The sequence below is a fragment of the Pseudorca crassidens genome, chromosome 10, assembly GCF_039906515.1.
Source record: "Pseudorca crassidens isolate mPseCra1 chromosome 10, mPseCra1.hap1, whole genome shotgun sequence".
Taxonomy (NCBI): Eukaryota; Metazoa; Chordata; class Mammalia; order Artiodactyla; family Delphinidae; genus Pseudorca; species Pseudorca crassidens.
In genome coordinates, this window is record NC_090305.1 from 76,870,102 (window position 1) to 76,890,759 (window position 20,658).

The 20,658-nt window shown below is 38.6% G+C and overlaps 1 protein-coding gene across 12 annotated transcripts in view; it reads right to left on the reverse strand.

Moving 5' to 3' along the window:
• CFAP20DC (CFAP20 domain containing) overlaps positions 1–20,658 on the reverse strand; it is a 266,604-nt gene that overhangs the window by 68,642 nt on the left and 177,304 nt on the right. For 11 of the 12 annotated variants that reach the window (XM_067754980.1, XM_067754977.1, XM_067754978.1 and 8 more), the window contains one exon: positions 15,129–15,506. The exons of the other annotated variant lie outside the window; for it this stretch is intronic. In XM_067754980.1, coding sequence (XP_067611081.1) covers positions 15,129–15,506 — 378 coding nt within the window. The remainder of the gene's footprint in view (positions 1–15,128; positions 15,507–20,658) is intronic. 12 annotated transcript variants of the gene reach the window in all.

Genomic DNA, 20,658 nt, shown 5'->3' on the forward strand with positions numbered 1-20,658 from the left:
AATAACTCTTGCAATTCCGTATCATCACCTGGATTTTAAACCACAATTCCATTTAAATTATTTTAACATACATATATTCTAGACCATTTTGCCTTGGTGGATAACTAAATTAGACACTAGATACAAGAAAGTGAAAGAAACAAGCCACCCTGTAGTATTAGCAGCAGTTCAGACAGAAAAATATTCAAAAAGAAGGCAGAGGGCTAGGAGTGAGTTCCACCTGGGAAATTTCTATGCCTAATTCAAATATTTTTACTGGTGACACAAATGTTATTTAATCACCAAGTTCTATAGCTTCAGCAATATACCCAGCAGTACATTGACAGATAAGACTGAGATAATGACCTTGTTTTTTCAGAGACAAGGAAAGAGTGCAGTTTCAACAAAATATCAAATATCAGACTCTTTTTCCAAAGACTATTAATTGGCAGGAATGTCCAATTTAATAAATGAAATATTCTTCCCATGGTTAACAGTGTGGTTTATGAAATGCTGTCAGTCCTGCCCAAGTTCAATTCACTCTATCAATCATGAAGCTACACACCTACAATTTAGTTCTGGGAACATGGCAAGTACATTGAGGGTGGTCTCTGGGGAATGACTGGAGAGACATCACATCCTGCTTCTAAATGTTTTTCTCTCTTCAGTGTATCCTTGAAAAAATATCAACATGTTACCTGGAAGAAGTGACCCATTAATTTACTCTTATGTTAACACTGGATTCAATGATAAGCAGAGGACAAGAAGCATATATAGTTATCACTTATTGAACAATCTCAATAATTAGTTTCTAGAATTTGATTGAAATTGAAAGGTTTGCTTTAGAATGCCAGGCATATTGGTTTACAATTCTAACTACTCATAAATAGGTACAAGAAAATATCCTGTTGGACTATGGGATACTAGTTCTACATATACTATCTCATTTAATACTCACAACAACCCTATGGAATAAGTATTGTTATTTTCTCCAAGTTTACATATGACATAACCAAGGCTAAAAGAGGTTAAGAAATGTGTCCACGGTCACATAAGTAAAAAGAAGCAAAGCTAGGAGTCAAATCAGGTCTGTCTGATTTGAGCTGGTGCTCTGAACCATGGTGCCCACTGCTCCTGACTTCTCAGTTCCGAAGAATGAAAATGTGGATAGACATGACATAGGGCCCTGTTTGGGGAAGGCCTTGAGGGCAGCAAAGGGAAGGATCAGGGCAGCATGAGGTCGGTGGGCATCTGTGGTGGAAGCTGCTGAAGGAGGGAGAGTCACCCCTAAGTGAACCTCCCCAATTGGGCCAGGGTGATGTATAATATACAAGGCAACCTGACCCTGAGACAGGTGTTTTACAACAACGGAATATTGTAGCTGAAGCAAGTCAGGGGTGAGAAAGACATTTATGAATTCTTCAAACAATGCAGTATTGTTAGAAAGACAGCTGTAAATGGCATACTTGAGTGGCAAATTCAAAAAGAGAAAGATGGCATCACTTTGAACAAAGAGTATTATACACCCTAGAAAATGCAGAAATTTATGTAATGGAATAATGCCTTTAGAACCCTAAAATAATTTACAAATTCATTTTTCTCTAAGTTTGTTGAGCATAAATTGCATTGAATAGTAAACTTTTATAACTTAAAAAATATATGATGATAGATATTCACTGCTCCAATACTGGGCTCAAGTTCATCAGGGAGGCGATGAAACTAATCCTTTTTTATTATCCAAAAAAAAAAAAGACTTGATGATTAAGAGAAAAATTTGCTCACATCATACCATGGTCTAAAATATCTTTAAAAGTGTCTTTCCATAATTCAGTTCTGATTTTCAAAAATGGAAATGTGAAAATTAAACTCAAAAGTTACATATATTTTACAATGTTTTTCCTATAAAAAGTCATGTCTTTTTTTCTAAAGAGAATATCTGAATTTGTAATTGGTAGCATATTTTGTCATTCTTATGAAAATAACAATTCCTCAAAAACTCCAACTTTTTTCTGGAACCACAAAGACTGTTATATATGTCTTGTTTATTTGTTTAAAGGTGCACATAACAACATCTGCAGGTTTAAAATGATTCATTCAAGGTTATTTGAATGCAGTTATACATGTGGAAAAGTTTAATTACCAGCTAGCTATATGATTGCAATACTACCCAGAGGGCTGTACTTCTTTCTTAATTAAAAATATTTGAACTTAATAATAGAGAACTCTATTAAGATGTGAATAAAACATTGCAAGAAAGAAGTTTACCAAGCAGTTAGCAAATCAATTTCAGTAAGCGTTCCTTAAAAATTACTAGTACTCTTCCATATCAGGGGATTAGGAAGACAATTTTCTTGCACCTCATTTTGTAAGAGCCTTTATTTTTCTTCTGTCATAAAGTTGCTTCACGTTGGCACTTTGCGAGAGCACAGATTTTCAATGGGATGTTCACTTGCAATTCCTGATTGTGGTACCTTGATGCCTAGGTTGATGGCTCAGATACATCCAGTCTGCCACAGCCCAGTAAATGACATGACCATCTGTCTGGTTACTCAAGTCCTAAACCTAAGCATCATCTTTGATTCTGCCTGTTTCTTCTTTCTTACATCCTGTCAGTCCTACTTCCCCATTATTCCAGTAATCTGCTACTTCTCTTCATCTCCACTGTGAACTATCAGAGTAATGCCTCAATTGCCTTCCCTGCTTCTATGCCTGCCGTATTGAATCCATTCTGGAGGCAGCCAGAGACGACCTTTTGAATATAAATGTCATTGCCTTGCTTAATAACCTTCAAAGACTTACCATTGCATTTGGAATAAAGGCCACCCTCTTCACCATGCCCTTCCTGACCTTACACGATCTGGGCCTGTTCACCTCTCTGATGTCACCCTCTTCTACTTTCCCCTTGCCCATATGTCCGACCTACACGGGCCTCCTTTATTCCTCAAAGATGCCCATTTTAGAAGCTTTGTACCTGCTGTTCCTGATGCCTAAAACATTATCCTCTAGTTCTTTGCATGGGTGCCTTCATCTTAAACTTTAGCTCTCACCTCAAATGCCACCTACTCAGTCAGATACTAGGTTAAGTGCCCACAATTCTATGCATCCTACCACTCTATTATATCACCCAGTTTTTTTGCTTCCCAAGTCTTTATCATATAAAGTTTATAATCACTGTATGAACTTGTTTATTTGTTGTCTGTGTCTTCCAACAGATATAAGCTCCCTGAGGAGAGAGGCTTCATCTTTCTTGCTCAGTGTATCGCTAGCAGCTGGGAGAATACCTGACCTGATAAGCTGTCAACAGAAGAGGAGGTGCTCTTACTTATTCAGAAGTAGAACCAGAAGAAGTATACTCCGTCACCTGGAGGTCCTTTATTTTAGAAACCTAGCTTAGGTGGTAGAACCTCCATACATATCAGAACTCTACATATAGGGACTATGATGCTAGCCAGCAAAGGTAATTTCACACCTGTATTCATATTAATATTAAATGGACTTCTAGTTCCAGGAGAATTCTCAAAATTTTCTTCTTGCATCAAGCACAATTCTTTTGATTCATACCAGTAGAATCTTTCTAGGCCTGTCTGAGCTCATCAGGCCTGTGTTACAATTCAATACTGGGGCCACACTATTAAGTATTAAATCTTATATATATTGAAAGAAAAAAAGGTTTTTACTGAAATTAAATCCAATTTGTGGGGACTTCCCTGGTGGCGCAGTGGTTAAGAATCCACCTGCCAATACAGGGGACACGGGTTTGAGCCCTGGTCTGGGAAGATCCCACGTGCCTCGGAGCCACTGAGCCCGTCTACCGCAACTACTGAGCCTGTGTCTAGAGCCCTCGTGCCACAATTACTGAAGCCTGAGTGCCTAGAACCTGTGCTCTGCAGCAAGAGAAGCCACCACAATGAGAAGCCTGCGCACCACAATGAAGAGCAGCCCCCGCTCGCCGCAACTAGAGAGAGCCTGCACGCAGCAATGAAGACCCAACTAAGCCAAAAATAAATAAATAAAATAAATAAATTTATTAAAAAAACCCTGCAGTTTGTGGATGCAATTAAGTTAGAAGAAGAAATAAAAAACATCCAGATTGGAAAGGAAGTAGAACTATCTCTATTTGCAATGACATGATCTTGTATATAGAAAATCCAAAGGAATTCACAAAACACTATTAGAACTAATAGATGTTCAGCAAGATTGCAAGATACAAAATCAATTTAAAAATCAATTGTATGGAGGGACCTTCAAGACGGCAGAGGAGTAAGATGTTAAATCACCTTCCTCCCCACAAATACATAAAAAATACATCTACAGGTGGAACAATTCCTACAGAACACCTACTGAACGCTGGCAGACCTCAGACTTCCCAAAAGGTAAGAAACCACCCACGTACCTGGGTAGGGTAAAAGAAAAAAGAAAAAACAGAGACAAAAGAATAGGGATGGGACCTGCACCAGTGGGAGGGAGCTGTGAAGGAGGAAAAGTTTCCACACACTAGGAAGCCCCTTCACTGGCGGAGGCAGGGGGTGGCGCAGGGGGGAAGCTTCGGAGACATGGAGGAGAGCGCAGCAACAGGGGTGCAGAGGACAAAGCGAAGAGACTCCTGCACAGAGGATCGGCGCCGACCAGCACTCACCAGCCCGAGAGGCTTGTCTGCTCCCCCACCGGAGCGGGCGGGGCTGGGAGCTGAGGCTCAGGCTTCGGTTGGCGCGCAGGGGCGTGAACACAGCCTGCAGGGGGTTAGTGCACCACGGCTGCGGGAGGGAGTCCGGGGAAAAGTCTGGACCTGCCGAAGAGGCAAGAGACTTTTTCTTCCCTCTTTGTTTCCTGGTGCGCGAGGCGAGGGGATTAAGAACGCTGCTTAAAGGAGCTACCGAGGGGTGCGAGCTGCGGCTAAAAGCGCAGACCCCAGAGACGGGCATGAGACGCTAAGTCTGCTGCCGCCGCCACCAAGAAGCCTGTGTGCGAGCACAGGTCACTCTCCACACCCCCCTTCCAGGAAGCCTGTGCAGCCCGCCACTGCCAGGGTCCCGGGATCCAGGGACAACTCCCCCGGGAGAACGCACAGGCGCGCCTCAGGCTGGTGCAACATTACGCCAGCCTCTGCCGCCGCAGGCCCGCCCCGCACTCTGTGCCCCTCCCTCTCCCCGGCCTGAGTGAGCCAGAGCCCCCGAATCAGCGGCTCCTTTAACCCCGTCCTGTCTGAGTGAAGAACAGACGCCCTCCGGCGACCTACACGCAGAGGCGGGGCCAAATCCAAAGCTGAGCCCCTGGAGCTGTGCGAACAAAGAAGAGAAAGGGAAATCACAATCAACTGGATGTACCCTGCATCTGTGGAATACATGAATAGACAACGAATCATCCCAGATTAAGGAGGTGGACTTTCAGAGCAAGATTTATTATTTTTTCCCCTTTTCCTCTTTTTGTGAGGGTGTATGTGTATGCTTCTGTGTGAGATTTTGTCTGTATAGCTTTGCTTTCACCATTTGTCCGAGGGTTCTATCCATCTGTTTTTTTTTTTTTTAAACATCTTTATTGGGGTATAATTGCTTTACAATGGTGTGTTAGTTTCTGCTTTATAACAAAGTGAATCAGTTATACATATACATATGTTCCCATATCTCTTCCCTCTTGCCTCTCCCTCCCTCCCACCCTCCCTATCCCACCCCTCCAGGCGGTCACAAAGCACCGAGCCGATATCCCTGTGCCATGCGGCTGCTTCCCACTAGCTATCTACCTTACGTTTGTTAGTGTATATATGTCCATGCCTCTCTCTCGCCCTGTCACAGCTCACCCTTCCCCCTCCCCATATCCTCAAGTCCATTCTCCAGTAGGTCTGTGTCTTTATTCCTGTCTTACCCCTAGGTTCTTCATGACATTTTTTTTTCTTAAATTCCATATATATGTGTTAGCATACGGTATTTGTCTTTTTCATCCATTTTTTAAAAAAACATTTTTTTCTTATTACTTTTTATTTTAATAACTTTATTTTATTTTACTTTATCTTCTTTCTTTCTTTCCTTCCTTCCCTCCTTTAGACAATGAATCATCCCAAATTGAGGAGGTGGACTTTGAGAGCAAGATTTATGATTTTTCCCCCTTTTCCTCTTTTTATGAGTGTGTCTGTGTATGCTTCTGTGTGAGATTTTGTCTGTATAGCTTTGCTTCCACCATTTGTCCTAGGGTTCTATCCGTCTGTTTTTTTTCTTAATAATTATTTTTTTTATTTTAATAACCTTATTATATTTTATCTTACTTTATCTTCTTTTTTCCTTCCTTCCCTCCTTCCTTCCTCCCTCCCTCCTCCCTCTCTTTCTTTCTTTCTTTCTTCTACTAATTCTTTCTACTTTTTCTCCCTTTTATTCTGAGGCGTGTTGCTGAAAGGCTCTTGGTGCTGCAGTCAGGAGTCAGTGCTGCGCCTCTGAGGTGGGAGAGCCAACTTCAGGACACTGGTCCATAAGAGACCTCCCAGCTCCACATAATATCAAACAGCGAAAATCTCCGAGAGATCTCCATCTCAACACCAGCACCCAGTTTCACTCAATGACCAGCAAGCTACAGTGCTGGACATCCTATGCCAAACAACTAGCAAGACAGGAACACAACCCTACCCATTAGCAGAAAGGCTGCCTAAAATCATAATAAGTCCATAGACACCCCAAAACACACCACCAGACGTGGACCTGCCCACGAGAAAGACAAGATCCAGCTTCATCCACCAGAACACAGGCACTAGTCCCCTCCACCAGGAAGCCTACACAACCCACTGAACCAACCTTAGCCACTGGGGACAGACACCAAAAACAACGGGAACTACGAACCTGCAGCCTTCAAAAAGGAGAACCCAAACACAGTAACATAAGCAAAATGAGAAGACAGAAAAACACACAGCAGATGAAGGAGCAAGATAAAAACTCACCAGACGTAACAAATGAAGAGGAAATATGCAGTCTACCTGAAAAAGAATTCAGAATGATGATAGTAAAGATGATCCAAAATCTTGGAAATAGAATAGACAAAATGCAAGAAACATTTAACAAGGACCTAGAAGAACTAAAGATGAAACAAACAATGATGAACAATACAATAAATGAAATTAAAAATACTCTAGATGGGATCAATAGCAGAATAACTGAGGCAGAAGAATGGATAAGTGACCTGGAAGATAAAATAGTGGAAATAACTACTGCAGAGCAGAATAAAGAAAAAAGACTGAAAAGAACTGAGGACAGTCTCAGAGACCTCTGGGACAACATTAAACGCACCAACATTCGAATTATAGGGGTTCCAGAAGAAGAAGAGAAAAAGAAAGGGACTGAGAAAATATTTGAAGAGATTATAGTTGAAAACTTCCCTAATATGGGAAAGGAAATAGTTAATGAAGTCCAGGAAGCACAGAGAGTCCCATACAGGATAAATCCAAGGAGAAATACGCCAAGACACATATTAATCAAACTGTCAAAAATTAAATACAAAGAAAACATATTAAAAGCAGCAAGGGAAAAACAACAAATAACACACAAGGGAATCCCCATAAGGTTAACAGCTGATCTTTCAGCAGAAACTCTGCACGCCAGAAGGGACTGGCAGGACATAGTTAAAGTGATGAAGGAGAAAAATCTGCAACCAAGATTACTCTACCCAGCAAGGATCTCATTCAGATTTGATGGAGATATTAAAACCTTTACAGACAAGCAAAAGCTGAGAGAGTTCAGCACCACCAAACCAGCTCTACAACAACTGCTAAAGGAACTTCTCTAGGCAAGAAACATAAGAGAACGAAAAGACCTAAAATAACAAACCCCAAACAATTAAGAAAATGGGAATAGGAACATACATATCGATAATTACCTTAAATGTAAATGGACTAAATGCTCCCACCAAAAGACACAGATTGGCTGAATGGATACAAAAACAAGACCCATATATTTGCTGTCTACAAGAGACCCACTTCAGACCTAGAGACACATACAGACTGAAAGTAAGGGGATGGAAAAAGATATTTCATGCAAATGAAAACCAAAAGAAAGCTGGAGTAGCAATTCTCATATCAGACAAAATAGATTTTAAAATAAAGACTATTAGAAGAGACAAAGAAGGACACTACATAATGATCAAGGGATTGATCCAAGAAGAAGATATAACAATTGTATATATTCATGCACCCAACATAGGAGCACCTCAATACATAAGGCAAATACTAACAGCCATAAAAGGGGAAATCAACAGTAACACATTCATAGTAGGGGACTTTAACACTGCACTTTCACCAATGGACAGATCATCCAAAATGAAAATAAATAAGGAAACAAAAGCTTTAAATGATACATTAAACAAGAATGGACTTAATTGATATTTATAGGACATTCCATCCAAAAACAACAGAATACACATTTTTCTCAAGTGCTCATGGAACATTCTCAAGGATAGATCATATCTTGGGTCACAAATCAAGCCTTGGTAAATTTAAGAAAATTGAAATTGTATCAAGTATCTTTTCCGACCACAAAGCTATGAGACTAGATATCAATTACAGGAAAAGATCTGTAAAAATTACAAACACATGTAGGCTAAACAATACACTACTTCATAACGAAGTGATCACTGAAGAAATCAAAGAGGAAATAAAAAAATACCTAGAAACAAATGACAATGGAGACACGACGACCCAAAATCTATGGGATGCAGCAAAAGCAGTTCTAAGAGGAAAGTTTATAGCAATACAATCCTACCTGAAGAAACAGGAAACATCTCAAATAAACAACCTAACCTTGCACCTAAAGCAATTAGAGAAAGAAGAACAAAAGAACCCCAAAGTTAGCAGAAGGAAAGAAATCATAAAAATCAGATCAGAAATAAATGAAAAAGAAATGAAGGAAACGATAGCAAAGATCAATAAAACTAAAAGCTGGTTCTTTGAGAAGATAAAATTGATAAACCATTAGCCAGACTCATCAAGAAAAAAAGGGAGAAGACTCAAATCAATAGAATTAGAAATGAAAAAGGAGAAGTAACAACTGACACTGCAGAAATACAAAAGATCATGAGAGATTACTACAAGCAGCTCTATGCCAATAAAATGGACAAACTGGAAGAAATGGACAAATTCTTAGAAATGCACAACCTGCCAAGACTGAATCAGGAAGAAATAGAAAATATGAACAGACCAATCAGAAGCACTGAAATTGAAACTGTGATTAAAAATCTTCCAACAAACAAAAGCCCAGGACCAGATGGCTTCACAGGCAAATTCTATCAATCATTTAGAGAAGAGCTAACACCTATGCTTCTCAAACTCTTCCAAAATATAGCAGAGGGAGGAACACTCCCAAACTCGTTCAACGAGGCCATCATCACCCTGATACCAAAACCAGACAAGGATGTCACAAAGAAAGAAAATTACAGGCCATTATCACTGATGAACATAGATGCAAAAATCCTCAACAAAATACTAGCAAACAGGGCTTCCCTGGTGGCGCAGTGGTTGAGAGTCCGCCTGCTGATGCAGAGGACGTGGGTTCGTGCTCCGGTCCTGGAAGATCCCACATGCCGCGGAGCAGCTGGGCCCGTGAGCCATGGCCGCTGAGCCTGCACGTCCGGAGCCTGTGCTCCACAGCGGGAGAGGCTGCAACAATGAGAGGCCCGCGTACCGCAAAAAAAAAAAAAAAAAACTAGCATACAGAATCCAATAGCACATTAAACGGGTCATACAACATGATCAAGTGGAGTTTATTCCAGGAATGCAAGGATTCTTCAATATACGCAAATCAATCAACGTGATACACCATATTAACAAATTGAAGGAGAAAAACCATATGATCATCTCAATAGATGTAGAGAAAGCTTTCGACAAAATTCAACACCCATTTATGATAAAAACTCTGCAGAAAGTAGGCACAGAGGGAACTTTCCTCAACATAATAAAGGCCATATATGACAAACCCACAGCCAACATCATCCTTAATGGTGAAAAACTGAAAGCTTTTACACTAAGATCAGGAACAAGACAAGGTTGCCCACTATCACCACTCTTATTCAACATAGTTTTGGAAGTTTTAGCCACAGCAATCAGAGCAGAAAAGGACATAAAAGGAATCCAAATCGGAAAAGAAAAAGCAAAGCTGTCACTGTTTGCAGATGACATGATACTATGCATAGAGAATCCTAAAGATGCTACCAGAAAAATACTAGAGCTAATCAATGAATTTGGTAAAAGTAGCAGGATACAAAATTAATGCACAGAAATCTCTTGCATTCCCATACACTAATGATGAAAAATCTGAAAGAGAAATTAAGGAAACACTCCCATTTACCATTGAACAAAAAGAATAAAATACCTAGGAATAAATCTACCTAGGGAGACAAAAGACCTGTATGCGGGAAAGTATAAGACACTGATGAAAGATATTAAAGATGATACCAACAGATGGAGAGATATACCATGTTCTTGGATTGGAAGAATCAATATTATGAAAATGATTATACCACCCAAAGCAATCTACAGATTCAATGCAATCCCTATCAAATTACCAATGGCATTTTTTATGGAACTAGAGCAAATAATCTTAAAATTTGTATGGAGACACAAAAGACCCTGAAGAGCCAAAGCAGTCTTGAGGGAAAAAAACGGAGTGGGAGGAATCAGATTCCCTGACTTCAGACTATAATACAAAGCTACAGTAATCAAGACAATATGGTACTGGCACAAAAGCAGAAACTTAGATCAATGGAACAAGAGAGAAAGCCCAGAAAAAACCCATGCACCTATGGTCATCTAATCTATGACAAAGGAGGCAAGGATATACAATGGAGAAAAGACAGTCTCTTCAATAAGTGGTGCTGGGAAAACTGGAGAGCTACATGTAAAAGAATGAAATTAGAACACTCCCTGACACCATACATAAAAATAAACTCAAAATGGATTCGAGACCTAAATGTAAGACCAGACACTATCAAACTCTTAGAGGAAAACATAGGAAGAACACTCTTTGAGATAAATCACAGCAAGATGTTTTTTGATCCACCTCCTAGAGTACTGGAAATAAAAACAAAAATAAACAAATGGGACCTAATGAACCTTCAAAGCTTTTGCACAGCAAAGGAAACCATAAACAAGACCAAAAGACAACCCTCAGAATGGGAGAAAATATTTGCAAACGATTCAACGGACAAAGGATTAATCTCCAAAATATATAAATAGCTCATGCAGCTCAGCATTAAAGAAACAAACGACCCAATGCAAAAGTGGGCAGAAGACCTAAATAGACATTTCTCCAAAGAAGACATACAGATGGCCAAGAAGCACATGAAAAGCTGCTCAACATCACTAATTATTAGAGAAATGCAAATCAAAACTACAATGAGGTATCACCTCACACCAGTTAGAATGGGCATCATCAGAAAATTTACAAACAACAAATGCTGGAGAGGGTGTGGAGAAAAGGGAACCCTCTTGCACTGTTGGTGGCAATGTAGATTGATACAGCCACTATGGAGAACCGTATGGAGGTTCCTTAAAAAACCAGAAATAGAATTACCATATGACCCAGCAATCCCACTACTGGGCATATATCCAGAGAAAACCATAATTCAAAAAGGCGCATGCAATGCTATATTCATTGCAGCACTGTTTAAAATAGCCAGGTCGTGGAAGCAACCTAAATGCGCATCGACAGACGAATGGATGAAGAAGTAGTGGTACATATATACAATGGAATATTACTCAGCCATAAAAAGGAACGAAACTGGGTCGTTTGTTGAGACGTGGATGGATCTAGAGACTGTCATACAGAGTGAAGTAAGTCAGAAAGAGAAAAACAAATATCGTATATTAAAATATGTATGTGGAACCTAGAAAAATGGTACAGATGAACCGATTTGCAGGGCAGAATTTGGGACACAGATGTAGAGAACAAACGTATGGACACCAAGGGAGGAAAGCCGTGGGGGTGGGGTGGGGATGGTGGTGTGATGAACTGGGGGATTGGAATTGACATGTATACACTGATGTGTATAAAACTGATGAATAATAAGAACCTGCTGTATAAAAAAATAAAATACAATTAAAAAATTCAAAAAAAAAAAGACAACAGAAAATGTCAGTCAAACTAAGAGCTGGTTCTTTGAAAAGATAAACAAAATTGATAAACCTTTAGCTAAACTCACTAAGAAAAAAAGACAGAAGGCTGTGATAAATAAAATCAGAAATGAAAGAGGATAAGTAACAGATACCACAGAAAGACAAAGGATTATAAGAGAATAGTATGAACACAAATTAGACATATTATGCTGACAAATTTAACAACCTAAGAAATGAACAAACTCTTAGACATTAGAGTTTCATACAACCTTCCAAGACTGAATCATGGAGGAACAGAAAATCTGAATAGACTGATCACTAATAAAAAGACTGAAACATTAATCAAAAACCTCCCCAAAAGAAAAGTTCAGGACGAGATGTCTTCACAGGTGAACTCTGTCAAATATTCAAAGAGGATTTAATACCTATCATTTTCAAACTCTTCAAAAAATTAAAGAGGAAGGAATGATTCCAAACTCATTTTACGAGGCCAACATTACCGTTATGCCAAAACCAGACTAACTCAACACAAAAAAAGAAAATTACAGACCAATATCTTTGATGAACATAGATGCAAAAATTGTCAACAAAATATGAGCCAACCAAATACAGCAATACATTAAAAGGACCATATTCCTTGATAAAGTGGGGCTGATTCCAGGGATGCAAACATGGCTCAACATTCACAAATAAATAAATGGGATATACCACATTAATAAAACAAAGGAAAAAAAGCATATGATCATCTCAGTAGATGCAGAAAAAGCATTTGACCAGATTCAACACCCATTTCTGATAAAAATCTCTCAATAAAATAGGTATAGAAAGAACGTACTTCAACATAGTACAAGTCATATATGACAAACTCACAGCTAACATCACACTAAATGGTGAAAAATTGAAAGCTATCCCTCTAAAATCAGGAAAAAGACAAGGATGCCCAGGGATGCCCACTCTCACCACTCTTATTCAACACAGTATTGGAAGTCCTAGCCAGAGCAATTAGGCAATAAAAAGAGAGAAAAGGCATTCCAGTTAGAAAGGAAGAAGTAAAACTGTCACTATTTGCAGATGACATGATTTTATATAGAGAGAATCCTTAAGACTCCACCAAAAAAACATTAGAAATAATAAACAAATACGGTATAGTTGCAGGGTACAAAATCAACATACAAAAAAGTCTGTTGCATTTCTGTATGCTAACAATCAGCTATAAGAAAGAAAAATTAAGAAAACAATCCCACTGACAATCACAACAAAAAGAATAAAATACCTAGGAATAAATTTAAACAAGGAGGTGAAAGACCTGCAAAGTATAAGACATTGTTGAAAGAAGTTGAAGACACAAATAAATGGAAAGATATTCCGTGCTCATGAATTGGAAGAATTAACATATGGACATTAAAATGTCCATATTACCTAAAGCAATTTACAGATTCAATGCAACCCCTATCAAAATCCCAAGGAATAAAAAATAAATAAAGAAATATTAGTTGATGGTAATGATGTATATGTCTATTATCTGCACTAGGTAATCCACTCTAACACGCTTAGAATATAATTGAACCAAAATTTTACACTGTAACACACACAGAATACTTAGGACATGACAAATTTAAAAAAAGCTTTAATGCTTAAAAAAAAGAAATATAAGTGTCATTTGTTCTGCATAGCCTCATTTGTTCTCTAGTTTCTAAGGACAGCGATGGGGGAACTGAAGGAAGAAAAATACTCACACAGGAAGGAAAAAAATCAATCTGATGGACATGAATATAGCCACCAAACTAGCCTAGGGATTTATTCAATGACACTGCTTTACTGTTAACCTTCACTCATATAATTTATTATTTGGGAAACGGCTGCAAAGAGACCAGAAAGTGAATAGAATAACGATGTTTTTATGGCTCCTAATGTAGATTGTTATTGAAAATCTATCAATTTTACTGGCAAACCTTTGGCTCAAAAATAAGATCTTCATTTATAACTTGCAGGCAGTGATAACTCAAATTATGAGAAGTGACTGGGAAATAAAAAATAACTATCATGATAATTATCTTTCTCATTAAAAACATGAGGCATTCTGTAATTGTTGGGATGTGCAAGATACTCTTTTAACATCTGCTGCTACTGAGCTAAAACACATCTAAACAGGAAAGAAAATACATTACTGAGTGTTACTCTTGTACTGTTGGTGGGAATGTAAACTGATACAGCCACTATGCAGAACAGTATGGAGTTTCCTTAAAAAGCTAAAAATAGAACTACCGTATGACCCAGCAATCCCACTACTGGGCATATACCCTGAGAAAGCCATAATTCAAAAAGAGTCATGTACCACAATGTTCACTGCAGCTCTATTTATAATAGCCAGGACATGGAAGCAACCTAAGTGTCCATCGACAGATGAATGGATAAAGAAGATGTGGCACATATATACAATGGACTATTACTCTGCCATAAAAAGATACGAAATTGTGTTATTTGTAGGGAGGTGGATGGACCTGGAGTCTGTCATACAGAGTGAAGTTAAGTCAGAAAGAGAAAAACAAATACCGTATGGTAACACATATGTATGGAATCTAAAGAAAAAAAAAGGTTATGAAGAAACTATGGGCAGGACAGGAATAAAGATGCACATGTAGAGAATGGACTTGAGGACACAGGGAGGGGGAAGGGTAAGCTGGGACGAAGTGAGAGAGTGGCATGGACTTATACATACTACCAAAATAGATAGCTAGTGGGAAGCAACCGCATAGCACAGGGAGATCAGCTCAGTGCTTTGTGACCACCTAGAGGGGTGAGATAGGGAGGGTGGGAGGGAGACACAAGAGGGAAGAGATATGGGGATATATGTATAAGTATAGCTGATTCACTTTGTTATAAAGCAGAAACTAACACACCATTGTAAAGCAATTATACTCCAATAAAGATGTTAAAAAAAAAGAAAATACATTACTGATCACCCAAATGATGAAAAATAGATACTGGTGCAAATGTGTGCAAAGTGGTACAGTACAGAACGCAGCAGGGTGTATTGCCCACATATGTAAACCAGAATGAGACCACTTACAGATACTTCAGGAATCGGTTTCAACTTCTCCCCTGAAATTTCCTGTAGGGAGATGTTGTATATTGAAGATGACACTTGATGGGCTGGTAGGTCCTTTGCTTTGATAACAGGACGTGGAATTTTTGGAGAGGATCCACTCCTTCTTCCAGGGGGAGAAAGGCATGGAGTAGGCACCAAACTCGTTTCAAAGTCTTTTTTATCTATCTGCTTCGCCAAGGAATTCTGGTTTTCTGATGCTCCTGCTTCTGTGTAGGCAGTTTTTAGATATCCTTTGCTTGTCCACCTGGCAGTCTTCCCCAGCACGCTCTCTAATGTTAACTGAGTTAACCTTGGAGGACTAGTTGTTGGGCCGGTTGAACCCTGGACACTGTGGTTACCCTATAGAGGAACAAAGCGAAATCATTTTGAGCTGAAACTTGTGGTGAATAAGTTACTGAGTACAAGTTCTTAACAAGTTCATGTATTCTCTGAATAAAGCAAAATACACATACATATACATATACATATATATATATATATATATACTATTTTATTCTGCAATAAAAAAAGAAAACTAAAAACAGCAATGCAAACAGGCATAAATCATTTGCTAAGATGCCCTGCTATGTTTGCCTCTGGTCTTGGTAAAGCATGTTTTTTACCACTGAGTAACAAGAGTACAGTTAGGAAATAGTTGCTCAAATATATTCATTCCAAAGAAAGTATGAAAAAGAAGAGGATCCATAAGAAGTTACCTAAAACTTAGGAATTGTATACTTTGGCTTCCTGATAAGCTAACTCCATGAGAGGAGAAAGAACTGGAACTTACAAAATTTACCTTATTTATGTAGGGAAATGCTACTTTTAAAACAAACTGGCCTATCAAAGTATTTTTGCCTTATATTTTTGTACGAAAGTTTTACTGTTCAAGAGCAATAGATAATAGAGCATGTTTTGTGAAATATTTTTCTTACGTGAAAATTTCAATTATAGAAAGTATTTTTCCACAAGACATGAACCTCACCAAATATAATTATTTGGAAAGCTGAAAATAAAAGCTAGAAACATTTTACTAATGTACAGTTCTGGAATTATCCCTAAAAATTTTAATTTTTAAAATCTGAGAAAGGAGGAATTACAAACAAAAAAATCAATGGCCATGATGGTAAATAAGGAAAAAGAGAAACAGTGTTATTTCAGTTGGTAGATATTTTTCTGCTATAAAACAATAAATTTAAAGAAAAAACTAATGTGATAATTGCTTATACTTGTCATGAGATTTTTCTAACTTGTCTTATCTGTTATATTTAAACAGATATATTTAATATATTTAATTATATATTTATATATAAATTTAAATATAAATATATTTAATAATAAACAGAACAGAAAAAAATCAACAAAAGCAGAGTACATGTAAAGACATTATTTGATGTCTGAGACTGTACTATCTTACTTTCTGTTTCAGTACGCTATTCCACTATCCTTTCATTTATAGCTATACAGAACCAAACATCTGGTTACTCCCCAAATTTGGATTTTTAAACAAAATATTTGAATGACTGATTGAACTGTTCAGCTTCTTCCTGAATGTTTGGTCATCATACACCTCAAGATACAGATCACTATCTAAGGTGAAATTTCCATCTCAGTAGAAGTGAAGTATGTTTAACGGTGAGAGAGTCTGCTTTAGGTTGGGCACAAGACAAGAGAGGAATTTATCAAACCTTTCAATTAGAAGGGATCTATCTGTCTGTGTGTCTGTCATTGTTCTGCCTCTCTTCCTTTCTTCCTCATCACGGGCTACGTATTGCTCTATGTGCTGCAGATGCTAGGAATATAACGGTAGGCCAAAAGTTAATCCCTGCCATCCAGGGACTTTATCCCAAAGACAAGGGGTCACTGAGTGATTTGATGGACGAGAAGAATGTCATGACGGCACAAAACAGAAGGTATGGGAATGAGTTTGTGTGGATATTGTTTGTGGTGTGTCTGAAGTGTCTGTGGAGATAGTAGTAAGGGAGGCCAATTAGGAGACTATTAAATTGGAATGATTAGAAATGCTGAGGTGACTTGCGTTAATTCAGTGGTGGTGATGATGGAGGCTGGACTGATTTGAGAGTTCTGTAGAAGGCAGAGTATGTTGTACTTAGTGACTCTGGAAAGCTTTTACATGGAGTCTGCAATCCTTAACCCTAGTCATGTTATGATTTTCCTTTCTTATGGAAAGCAGTTGGGATTATCAGACAACTGTGGTCTCAAGAAAGGTACACTTGGGTGTAAGAACCTCTCCTAAGAAATAGCTTGCCTATCTGTAGTAAAGAAAGAATTGCAGAGTGTCTAAGGATCTTTTACAAACATTTCTTCTTGGTATTCATTCTGGGCCTTATTTTCTTTGTCTATGCTGGCTTGATCTTCTGATACGTATATTTCTTTATATATGATGGAGAAATTTATTCAGAGTCCCAGATAGGGGAAAGAAAAGATGGTGATTGGGTGTCAATCCATAAACCTTAGTTTATGCCCCAAGTGGAAAAATAAGAGAGGTAAGAATATTTCCGCCCTCGTGACAGTACCGCGAGGCCTGAGCTGCAGGCACTGCGCAACTCTCTTTGCTGTACATTTACTGAGTGAGCTTGTCCTTCACCACATCCTGGGAACCCTGAGGATGTTCACATGACTGAAGAACTCTGCCTTCAGGCAGAAAACTGGAAAGAGTGCAAGAGACCTGAAAAATGCCTAGTGCTCTGAGTTACTAGGTAATGGAGTGGTGACACTTGCAATTTTTGTTTCACAGAGACAAAAAGAGAATAAAAGTTTAGCCAGTTTTCTAAAGAAAGGTAAACAGAAAACAGAACAAACAGCTTCCAGGCCTTGGTTTTAAGAAGGTACTGGTGGAACTAGGATAGATTCTTAAAAATTCAGTCTGGTTGCTAGACAGTGCTATATTTCTCCAACTTAAAAAAAAAAAAAATTCCAGTTTAATTTCCTATAATTGTTATATACAATTGACAATGGGATTTCTGTGACCAGAATGCCCTCTACTTATTCGTTTCCATCACATTTTCACAGTAAAAAATAAGCACATGTATGGTGGATTTAAAACAGATTGCCCCTAAAAACAAGCTGGCTAAGGGGAAAAGGTATAATTATAACTCTTTGGACCAGAATCTCTGGATCACTCTGGGATTCCATTTTGTATATGACATAAGTAGAAATTAGGAGCTTTTGCAATAAACGTTAGTTCAATAAATAGTTATTAAGCTCCTACTATGTGTAAGGCATTTTCTAGGGACTATATAAGATATATAGGTAAGAAGAAAAAGGACACTGCCCTCGAGAGGCATAAAGTCTAATAGCAGAAAGATAGATACCTACAAAAGTAATAATTTCATAAGGTAGAAGGTAGTAAATTTCATTTAAAAGTTTCAGATGGGGCTTCCCTGGTGGCGCAGTGGTTGAGAGTCCGCCTGCCGATGCAGGGGACACGGGTTCGTGCCCCAGTCCAGGAAGATCCCACATGCCGTGGAGCGGCTGGGCCCGTGAGCCATGGCCGCTGAGCCTGCGTGTCCGGAGCCTGTGCTCCGCAACGGGTGAGGACACAACAGTGAGAGGCCCGCGTACCACCAAAAAAAAAAAAAAAAAAAAAGTTTCAGATGTACTATTATGAGAATTTAGAAGAATGCACGGACAGCCTGATGTTTGCTAGATCATTTAAAAGAAACTTTAAAAATCAATACATTTGATAAGAAGTGTATTTTTTCCACCTGTGAGTGGATCAGAGAACTTTTCTTCCTTCTGTAAGTTTACTCAGGTGTATTTCTTTTTGCTTGGCATGAGCAGTGATTATACACACAGAACTATTCATGAGTATGTACAGGGACATTCACCTCACATTTTCCTAAGATATACCCTGGTTTGGAGATGGGTCAAGAAATGGTCAGATTGAGCTGTGTTCCCTAATAGGTATTCATTCTCTTCGTAGTATTGCATTTCCACAGTAATGTTTCTATGCTATTTTAAATATATGAAAGAGACAAATAACTGGAGAATCTGTACAGAGCACAAAAGGCTTGCCTATTTTGGCTGCCCCAGAACCACTAATTCTGGTCTATCCCAGATTTTGAAAGGGGAATTAGGATAAATGGGAAAGGCAAGACAATACACGAGACTAACAGGTTGATTTGAGTCGTGTCAGCTTCTATTTTAGCGAGGAAATAAATGGAGAATAAAAAATAGTATAGTATTTACTAGTAGTGGTGCACTGGCAAAACCTTCCTCCTTTCTTTAGTAATGTTTCTGACTTACTAAAATAGATTATATAGGTATAGATGACGTTTATTGCTTTCACATACATAACACATGTGGGCTCGACATGTCTTTGTATTAATTTTATACTAAATAACATATACATTTGTTACATGCATAAGAAGTTTACTATAATCTGATTGAAAAATAACCACTTTTCCGCCTTTGGTTTATCATTTAGCTACTGAAAACCTGCAGAGCAATTGAATATAATTGGTCAGAGTAGTAAAGAATTTGTTATGCTGTTTTCATATTCCAATCATCTGTTCATCTGTTTCTCAGAAGAACAAATACAAAATGTTTTTGATTTAACTTAATATATATTTTTTAAAAGTCCAAATCTCTTGAACTGTTGGTCTTCTGGGCTCAGAAACATTTGTTTGTTAAATATTCAATCATGCCCAGTGCCAGGAACATCAATAGAGTTTGTCTGACTAACTGTAGCACAGCATATGTACGCTGAAGATGAGAATGATTTCCCCAAGGACCCAGCACTTCCTCTGTTGAACTACGTTTCTTAAAAGGACATGCAGATGGGCACTTGGACAATAATTTTTGGATGTGCAAAACGAATAGCTCTTGCTGAGTTGTAATTTTAATCACTCAGGAGGGCCACCTACTTGGAGCAGGTGGGACCCAGGCTCTTTGTATTACAACTTTAATGTTTAGTGAGTCAGGATAGAACTCTGTTTTAGCCTTTGTAAAAAGTGGATGATCATGTTTATTTATATTTCAACTGATTTTTAATTCAGTCCACCCAGAAAAAAATCTACATAACATTCTTAAAAGTTCTGAACAAAACACATCTGCAATATTCCACACACACTTTTTTTTTTTTTTTTTTTTTGCGATACGCGGGCCTCTCACTGCTGTGGCCTCTCCCTTTGCGGAGCACAGGCTCCGGACGCGCAGGCTCAGCGGCCATGGCTCACGGCCCGGCCGCTCCGCGGAATGTGGGATCTTCCCGGACAGGGGCACGAACCCGTGTCCCCTGCATCGGCAGGCGGACTCTCAACCACTGCGCCACCAGGGAAGCCCTCCACACACACTTTTGATGGCAGTTTTGAATTTGTAATTGAGATAGAGTCAGCAGGAGTTTTACGTTTGTCCAACGTTTTAGTGATTAAATGTGTGAACTGACAGAACCTTTTAGCTGAACAACAGCACTAGCGGACAATAGAGATGATACAGGTATATACTTTGGTTGTCAAATAAAGAGCACAGTTATTTGCACAAATACAGC